This window comes from Scylla paramamosain, chromosome 21 (assembly GCF_035594125.1).
Source record: "Scylla paramamosain isolate STU-SP2022 chromosome 21, ASM3559412v1, whole genome shotgun sequence".
In the NCBI taxonomy this organism is placed as follows: Eukaryota; Metazoa; Arthropoda; class Malacostraca; order Decapoda; family Portunidae; genus Scylla; species Scylla paramamosain.
In genome coordinates, this window is record NC_087171.1 from 9902348 (window position 1) to 9913266 (window position 10919).

Here is a 10919-nt window from a genome sequence, read left to right on the forward strand (position 1 = left end):
GTGAGATGTGAAGCACAAATAATAGTAATAATAATAATAATAATAATAATAAAAATAATAATAATAATAATAATAATAATAACAAAAACTGGATTATGACTTGAAAAAAAAAAAATTGTAGATGCAGTAAGTTTTATAGGTACCAAACATGTTCTGGCATTAGATCTGGAGCCGAACACTGGGGAAACATCCGAAGTCAAAATACTATGTACTTAAACTTACAGCAACTTATTCCTTTGTGTTCGGTGTCACATACGCGTGTTGAAGACGTGATAGTCTGAAGCCACCATGCAGGTGAGGGCGTCGCCGCTGACCATGGCTGGTGTGATAGTGGCTGCAGCGGCCTTGTTGGCAGCCACAGAAACTCGCTCCCCAACACCCATCATCAACACCAAATATGGCCAACTGCGGGGTTTTTTATCAGTCCGTGGATGGGTACGGCTTGCGTGTGGCGACGTATCTTGGTGTACCTTACGCCACGCCTCCGGTGGGCGCCAATAGGTTTAGTCCTACCCGAACGTTGTCACAGTGGGTGGGGGTACACGAGGCCGTCACCTTCGGTCCTGCTTGTCCTCAACGACTGCCAGACATTTCCAATGAGACCGCGGCACTCACCCGCATGTCACGCGGTAGACTACGGTCTTTGCAACGTTACTTACCAGCACTTAAACGGCAAAGCGAAGACTGCCTTTACCTCAACCTCTACGTTCCTGACGAAGGTAGGACCAGTACATAGCTGAAAAACATTTTCTTCAATATTTACTGGGAAAGTTCCGAATTTGCACATTGAGAACACCATCGACTGTTATATATATATATATATATAATATATATATATATATATAATATATATATATATATATATATATATATATATATATATATATATATATATATATTATATATATATATATATAACATATATATATGTATATATATATATATATATATATATATATATATATATATATATATATATATATATATATATATATATATATATACATATATATATAATTTTGTTACTAACGAAGGTATGATCCTTACACAAATGTAATTTTCATTTTGCTTTAATGTACCTTACAAACAGGCAGCAATTATATATATATATATATATATATATATAATATATATATATATATATATATATATATTATATATATATATATATATATATATTATATATATATATATATATATATATATATATATATATATATATAGATAGATAGATAGATAGATAGATAGATAGATAGATAGATAGATAGATAGATAGATTAAACACAAATCTCAGCGAAATTCTCATAACGTGTATCTGTAGGAGCTGTGAGAGCTCCTACAGAGAGCTCCTACTGAGAGAGTGTAATTTTTCATTTTGCGTAAATGTACCTTACAAACAGCAGCAATTTTATATATATATATATATATATATATATATATATATATATATATATAGTATATATATTATATATATATATATATATATATATATATATATATATAGATAGATAGATAGATAGATAGATAGATAGATAGATAGATAGATAGATAGATTAAACACAAATCTCAGCGAAATTCTCATAACGTGTATCTGTAGGAGCTGTGAGAGCTAATATCGCATTTCATCTCTCAACGTCTCGACACAGTCAAGGGCCAACAAGACGCCAGCACCCCTGACCTTGCACATCTTCCACATGTAGGAGTCATGTAATGCGAGTTAAATTTTAATTTCTGATTGATTACTTGTGTTGTGGAACTGTCAAGATTTCAATCCTAATTATCTTCAGTTTTAGTGTTGATAAAATTGAGAGAGAGAGAGAGAGAGAGAGAGAGAGAGAGAGAGAGAGAGAGAGAGAGAGAGAGAGAGAGAGAGAGAGAGAGAGATAGCACTTAAGGGGACACAGCTTTCATTGTTTTGTAATTAATGAAGTAAGCAAGTATTGCACTTCTCGCTTCTTGGTATTGAAGAATATGGATAGCGCGACTTGTTCCTGTACACTCATTATATACCGCCATCTAAAATATTGCTTCATCTTTATCGGTACAATCGCTTTTAATTTAACAGCGGAGAGAGAGAAAGAAAGAAAATGACAGTGAAAGGAATGCAGATTATCAAATGAGTCTTGCTTTTAGTTGATCATTAAAAGGAAGAAAAAAAATCAGGTAATGAAAATTGAATCCTTCGCATAGAGAACATACTATCAGTACCGTTTGCCTGTATAATAAAGGCAGTTCGTAGGTGATATTTCAACAAAAACTCGTTAATTATGACACCACTGAAGGACGACTTTCTCTCTTCACTTAATAGTCATCGCAAGTAAAAAAAAAAAAAAAAAAGTCAAGTAATGTGCTCTTCTAGACAAAGTGGAATAAAAAACATTTCGTCTGATCAACTCCTCTCCTCTCTGTTGTATCTCATGCTTTCTTCTACTGCTATTTTCACGCTAACCGCTCTTTTTATCTTGCTCACTGCATGCCTCCCCTCCTTCCGCACCCTCGCTGTACAAGATTTTTATACTCTCTCTCACAAATATTCTGTGGACCTCTCTAATGTAAGAGTTAACTAGGATTCTCAGTCATTCATCTTTTCTTTTTTATTTTATAAAAGATGGAACCCTCTGCTTGCTTCTGTATTTGCCTCATTTCTAAGACTTGAACTCTTTCAAGACACTTCTTCTCCAATTTTGGATGATCCTTTTGATCTTTCTTTCGAGACTGACACCTCGGAGGGCTCTTTTTTTTTCTATTTTTGACCAGTGCCCCTCTTACGTAAGACGAAATAAACATATAAATACCGTTAATTCGAATATTCGAAGAATACTTCAGGAAAGTGCTCGTAAAGTGATTATATATATATATATATATATATATATATATATATATATATATATATATATATATATATATATATATATATATATATATATATATATATATATATATATATATATATATATAATGTATGTATACTGTATACACACACACACACACACACACACACACACACACACACACACACACACACACACACACACACACACACTAACATTTTTTTTTTCTTATGAAAATATTGAGCAGGAATACGGAAAGATAAGCCTACTGGTTATGAGAAGAAGAATAAATAAGATAAAATTATATTTTCGGTAGTAAGACCTACGGAAAAAAATAAAGTCTTGCCTCAGGTCATCCTGGAAGAGTCGTTAGACTGACAAAATATTTCGTTTTGTAACTTTTTTCCCATTTTTCCCTCCTTCCTCCATAACATATGCTGAATACTATTATCGAATATATATATATATATATATATATATATATATATATATATATATATATATATATATATATATATATATATATATATATATATATATATATATATATATATGTATATATATATATATATATATATATATATATATATATATATATATATATATATATATATATATATATATATATATATAATATGTTGTGTGTGTGTGTGTGTGGTGTGTGTGTGTGTGCGTGTGTGTGTGTGTGTATAAACAGGATCATAAATCTACAACTAGATCCTAAAATGCTTTTCACTACAAAAAATCATAAGTGGAGACTAAACTGTTAACTACAAACCCTGGGAAGGAAAGCTTTCCATGCCCTCAGAGATGTGAAGTTTACTTCATACATATAGGCATGCCTTGACTTATTTTCCTTTAAATTCCACTGATATTAAATTTCTGTCCATCACTTTTATATTGGTGAGACATTTATTTTCTCATCTTTATTTTACCTAGGCCTAATATCGCCTTTATTCTTTCATGAAAAGCAGCGCAGAACTACATTATATTTACACCTTTATAATCTAGCTCTATGATTATAGGAAGATTACGAATATATATATATATATATATATATATATATATATATATATATATATATATATATATATATATATATATATATATATATATATATATATATATATATATTATATATATATATGAAGGAAAACATGAATGTAGATGATATATCGTTTTGATCAAAGAATTATCACGCTTGTAGACCCGCAAAGTGACATACGTTCAAAAAGGGACCAATAATTGAAAATATATTTTGTGTGAAACTGCGTTAAAAATACACAGTTGCATTTTAGGAAACTCGGCAATATAATATTATCATTCACTCAATTAACGAGTGGTAGCTCTGAATCTGAAATACTGGTGATTAGAGCCACATTCATGTTCAATGCCAGAAACTAGTAGGAACTTGCTTTACGACTTTTTTACACGTTATGTGTAAAATTAATGGGATGGAGGGATAGCTGTGAAGTACGGCATGATGGGTGGGTGTGATGAGACGGATGCGTGGAAGGCACTGGTGGAGGGACTGGAAGCAATTTGGAGTGGATGGGCCAGACAGGAGTGAGAGACGTTTATAGAGTAAACTGAAAAATTAGTCTCGCCAAAATTTTCTCTTATTAGAGATTGTCAGTTTTCTCTTCCACATGATTTTTCTGATATTTCTTGGAGGATAGTAGTAATTGTGAGTGTAATGTGAAAAAAAAAGTATATCGTTCATGTCCTCTTTAGGCATCTGTGTTCGCCATCATGTTTGCATTTTACGCTTCCCTCTTTTTTTTTTTTTTTTCTTTTTTTATCTAGACACAACCTCTAATTCTCTATTATATTTTGTCCTACATCACTCTTCCATACAGCGGGTCGGCTTTCATGTATTTTCTTTTATCCCCCAGCTCTCTCTCTCTCTCTCTCTCTCTCTCTCTCTCTCTCTCTCTCTCTCTCTCTCTCTCTCTCTCTCTCTCTCTCTCTCTCTCTCTCTCTCTCTCTCTCTCTCTCTCTCTCTCTCTCTCTCAGGTTTTATGAAATACAAAACACGAGTACATAACGGAGAGCAGGAGTCATTAGAGCTCTTCTAATCTAAAGTATGCCCGATGAACATAATGCAGCTTATGAAACAATACTAAGGCAAAGAAACTAGATATTTGAAATGAGTTTCAACTCCTCTCCATCGATGCCTGCTTCTCTTAACATTTTCAACATTTGTCGGTATTTTACCGTATCAAAAGCTTTCTGAAAATCTACAAAACATAGCGACAGTATATATCTCTCTCTGCATTTCCAGTGCTCTTTCTAATATGATTTTTAGCACAAAGATCGCGTTTCTCGTTCCCTTACCTTTTTTGAAACCATATTGTTTCTCGACAACATTTTCCTGCAATTTTTTTTTTTTTTCGTTTTCGCCATTATAACTTAAAATTACTTTTCTTTGTTTTGCACAGTTTGTTGTTCCAGCTTTTTTGGTATTATTAAAATACATTCTCTCATTCTTCCCGCCACATATCCTGTTTCACAAATCATATTGGCCAAATTTGTAATCTTCTCCAAGTCTAAGTCTCCTGCAGCCTCCAGCATCTCTACCGCCACACCATCAACACTCTCAGCTTTTTCTCTCTTCATTGGTCTTATTGCTTGTTCCACTTCTTTAAGTTTCAAGGTCATTCATATATTTATTTAACTCTAGCGTTTCCTCTCTATCATCCTCAAACAGTTCTTCCATATACTCTCTCCGTCTCTTCAGCACATTATCTATTTCTTTTAGTTTCCATTTGCGTCTTGAATGTTTTCTCCACTATACGGTGGTTTTTCTCCACTTATGTCCCTGATTGTCCGGTACATAAGTTTACTATTTGTTCAATCCAGCTGTTCTCTTTGCCTCCCATCACTATAGTTATCTTTTTTTGTTTACATAGTGATCTCTTTTCTTCCAGTTCTGTACAAAATTCTTCCAATTCTTCGTCGTGATCTGTCGTAGGTGCATATTAATATTAATAGGGGATTCACTAAGTTTTACATGTATAATACGATCTGACACAGGTCTCAGTCCAGTTACACCTTTTGCCATTGCTCCTCTAATTAATATGCCAGCGCCAGATTGATGAGTCTCTCCCTCAGAATAAAAGATTTCCATCTTCCATCATTTAACGTGCTCGTGCGAGTGTATCTCACTTACGAAACTTTCATCAGATCAACATCACTCCTCTCTGTCTCTCTCTTTAGATTGTCCAGCTTTCCTGGCTGGTATAATGTGTTTACTCGTACATTCAATGTGCCAACCTTGACTTTTCTACCTGTTTAAGTAGTCTCATTTTCATAACAGCCATCTGATCACCATGACCATTCTGAATACAAGCAGTTTGGTAAGTCAGGTGCCATCTGCTGCGCATAGCTGTCTCGACCAGACGCGACAGTCACTGCATTGGCCTGATTCTCGTCCCTTAACGTCGTTTCTACTTTCTCCGTGCTGTGACTGTTTCCATGGTTTATTCTTAGCTAAATACAAAGTAGAAATATACATTTCTTCCTTTCTCTTTTTGTGATATATTTATGAAGGAAGTACACTTAGGAATGTCCTTCAGTGGCACAGTGATCGCAGAACAGGCACACAATCGTGAAAACCCAGGAAAGAGTGAGCAGTTTGTCATATCGGCCACCGTTGCTTGCTGATCGGACGGAATTTTCCAACTTTTCAGCGGCATAGTATACTTTGATTGAAGAATCTTACTATACACGGTTTTCCGTATATTATGATGTAATAAGTACTTATAACGTACAAACTAACGATTTAACGAAAACATAATAGATAATGACATCTGCTTCCGCATGTCGACAATACTCTTATACGGCTTTGAAAAGGGACTTTTCTCGATATGAAATATAGTAAAAGTATGTCTGAATGATAGGTTACAATAATTGCATGATTTATAGGTTCCTAGTGCAGAGAAATAAAGCGTGGAAAAGAAAACAGCGATCACTGTGAGCCGTTACGTCTTGCATGCGCCACAACAGCTGAGCTTTGCAGTACCAACCCTCCCGGATTTTGAGGTCCTGTAGAATATCTAATTTCTTGTATAAAGTAAACAAATTAATCGAAAAGAAGCTTTAGTATATGTCGAATATCAATTACAAGCTCAGAATTATTTCATACATCTATCAACGAGCCATGTACCTAAGGCTTGTATCGCTCCCTACGACTTGATTTATAAGGGGCAGAGCTAAGCTTCGTTTTGATAGGCCTCTCATTTCCTCTATACGTAAATGTCAATGTCCGTTCGATAATCGGGAAAACTTTAATCTCTTCGGGATACGAAGGCTCTAGATGAGGTTCCTGATTAAAGTGATGATCTTTGAGGTCTATGTAGTGAGAGAGAGAGAGAGAGAGAGAGAGAGAGAGAGAGAGAGAGAGAGAGAGAGAGAGAGAGAGAGAGAGAGAGAGAGAAAACATCTTGAAGGATCCAAGTGAAGGATTTTACGTGTTTTACGACATTGTATCTAGGTCCGTCAGAATGGGGTCGAATTCTTGTGTAAGCGAGGCGTGTGCCTACGAGAGGCATAACTTATTCATAAGGACTTGAGTTCAGGCACGACCCTTCACTTGGCTCAGACTCGCTTGACGCAGACAAACACGAAAGTCAAATTCGAGGAAGAAAAAAAAAAAAAACTCCCCCTCGGAAAGACAAACACGATATGTAAATAGCTGAAAAAAAAAAATTAAAAGAACGGCGAGAAAGGTTTACACGCCAGCAGCACTAGTGGCGGACGCTATGGAGTGGTGTACGTGTGTGTGTGTGTGTGTGTGGTGTGTGTGTGTGTTACTGAGAGAGAGAGAGAGAGAGAGAGGAGAGAGAGAGAGGAGAGAGAGGAGAGGCTGAGAGAGAGAGAGAGAGAGAGAGAGAGAGAGAGAGAGAGATCTGGTCCTCGAGTGACATTTACATACTCTATTTACTTTTAAAGGGAAAGGATTTTCCTTCCAACCACGAGGACCTATTTGTGATTTCGAGAGCACTTGACAAGGTTGTTCTTGCTCTTCTCCCAGCCTTCTCTCTCTCTCTCTCTCTCTCTCTTCTCCTCTCTCTCTCCTCTCTCTCTCTCTCTCTCTCTCTCTCTCTCTCTCTCTCTGGTATACTCATAGTTCCGATTTTTAACTCAAAATTCACGTATAACTTTCCATTTCCCTAGAGAGAGAGAGAGAGAGAGAGAACGTAGCAATTACGGAATGGATGATAAGATCCTATCTTACTTCCTTTTTTCTTTACTTTTGTCTTTATTCTCTTTCATCTCCAATCTGCATTTCCTCCCTTTCTTTTCATTAATTAATTTCTCTTCCTGTTTATTTTTTATCTTCTTTCCTTTCCTTGTCATCACCACCCTCCCAACTAAGAACTTTCTTTCCCACCAGCGCGCGATGCAATTTACATATTCTGGAAACTGTTTCAGCTCCTTAAATTATTTTTCTCTTTCCTTTCCCCAACATTTCTTTTGCTTCGTTTGCATATGATGATCTTTTTGTTCAAGTTCTGTCATCAAAGCCGTGAAGGTTTCTCCAGTCACTCCATCATTGCTCCATTTTCTTCATTATCAACCTCCTTTAGTTTTTTTTTTTTTTTTTTGCCCTATCCTCTCTCTGCTGCCTCTACTGAACCGTTCGTCGACTTTTTTTTTTTTTCACTTATTTGCTTTTTTTTTTTTTTTTGTTTAACCAAGCTTTCCTTTCTTTAGGAAATTGTCAAACCGAATTTAATTTTCCTGGTCGGTTGAAAAACTTGAATAAGTTAATAAATGCTATATATATATATATATATATATATATATATATATATATATATATATATATATATATATATATATATATATATATATATATATATATATATATATATATATATATATATATATATATATATATATATATATATATATATATATTTAAATGGGTCTTATTTTCTTGAATTTTATGTAATTATTATTATTTGTGAAATTATAAAAATGTCTGTTGAGGGTAGGTACTTGAACACTCAACAATTGAACTGCGGAATGTACGGTTATCTACCAAACACTGCGTCGCAACCATCTCTTCAACGAAGCAATTCACCCTACCATAGTTTCCGACTTGGGACCCAAAATAGGTAGGAATGAAAGTTGGCAGATGTGTTGTGCAGGGAAAAAAATATTTCTATTCAAATATTATATTTTCTACATTATCATTATTTTTGTTTATTTATTTCATTTCTCTCTCTCTCTCTCTCTCTCTCCTCTCTCTCTCTCATCTCTCTCTCTCTCTCTCTCTCTCTCTCTCTCTCTCTCTCTCTCTCTCTCTCTCTCTCCAGTTCAATGGCAAAATTCAATGTATTCACAAACCTGGTGGGTAATCTTCATTTTCGGTAATCTTAACGGCCCGAATGAAGTGGTCGACTGACCCCACAACCTGATGACCATCTTCCTGGGCATGAAATAATCAAGGTCAGTTAATCAAGTTTTAATAAATGTAGCAATTGAACAACAACAAAAAAGAAAATTAGGATAGAAACTAGAAGAGAAAAAAAGCGAAAGAAGAAATGAACAAGATATAAATAACCAGTACCCAACACAGCCGTTATGAAACTCAAGATGTACTCGCATGTAAGCCTTAAGGAAACGAAAGTAGATACAGATCAGGCCACCACAACAGAACGAGGAGACCCCGATACCATACCGTGAGAAAGAGAAAAAAAAAACTGATCTCCACCCATAAACCCGCCACTGCTGTATATCCTGACTGGGCACCTTTACCCAAGTACCACGCGTATAGACGGGTCACATACAGTAAAATCCCTCTTATCCGGCATCAACGGGACCGCCGATATGCCGGATACTTGAATATTGCCGGATACTTGAATAGAAGTGAAATTATGTCCACAATCACCACCTACACTCACACATCTTACCATAACAAAGATCAGCTGATCTGATCAGCTGTTTAAGTGTAAGCACAACACGCTTCCTCTTTTCTACAACTTTAGGCATGATGAAGGCGTCAGGCGATAAACAGTGCACACGCGGGACTGAGTCACTGAGTAAACACAGTGCAGTGGGCCGCGGATGGCGCGAAGCAGTGCGCTCTGGTGGCGAGGGGACAAAGTATGCCTCGCGCGGGAATTTTAATTGATTTTATGAGTACACATTGATTTTTTATTGTTTTTAAGGCTCGGGGAAAAATGTGCCGGATACTCGAATGCCGGATGAGAGGGATTTTACTGTACATGGAGTGGTAGGAATGTAACATGTCTGGTACTTTAAACCTTCAAGCAGCTGCTCCTTTGACGCCATTCTTTCGACTGACGAACATGAGAAGGAATGGCACGAGTCAGTGGCAGTCACAGGTTGCTTGCAGTTACCCGACTCTTTCACACTGGGCTAATCAGTGGCAGCCACCGGTGGCGGCCGTCACCGGTGGCGTCGTGTGTGATACTGGCAATAAGGATAAAATATGACGAATTGTTTCACTAAGGGTGAATGAAGATATACATGCATTACATTTAGATTAAAGAATCTAGATCAACCAATAGCAATGATACAGAGGTATTTGATAATAAGAATGATAGACGGGTGATTAATGATAGGAATTATACGCGGTTAAAACGTTTTTTTTTTTTTTTTTTTTTTTTTTTAACAAAACTGACGCTGTCGATTTTGATGAGTTAGTACAGCAATAACCCTTCTTAATACAACAATTAGATTAATCTAGTTCCGTTGATTACTTTACCATATAAATGATGAATATTAGGTTAATATATAGAGGTGAACAATGCTTTTATTTCTCTCGCTATCCAAGAAATCAACATAGGTAAACTACTCAAGATCTCGATCTTTTTCTTCTTGAATTCTGACTAGTTTTCACCTTCAAGTCTCCAAGAAGCAAGTCCTTTATTGTTAGGATCCGTGAGCTAGGTAGGGCAAGTTGTCAGGAGACAGATAAGAAATTAATACTCCCAATTTGGTTTACCTTTTATGTTTATAAGTACATTCATTAAACATGATTTATTTTAAGCAGCAAATATTGTCTCACTTCTTCTACAGCAAAGTAAAAGCGGTGAAAAAATATAAACGAAA

At 35.5% G+C, this 10919-nt stretch overlaps 1 protein-coding gene across 1 annotated transcript in view; it reads left to right on the top strand.

Moving 5' to 3' along the window:
• The first annotated feature begins 269 nt into the window (after positions 1–269).
• LOC135110977 (neuroligin-2-like) overlaps positions 270–10919 on the top strand; it is a 41317-nt gene continuing 30667 nt past the window's right edge. Inside the window, exon 1 of the mRNA XM_064023762.1 lies at positions 270–719. Coding sequence (XP_063879832.1) covers positions 398–719 — 322 coding nt within the window. The 5' untranslated portion in view covers positions 270–397. The remainder of the gene's footprint in view (positions 720–10919) is intronic.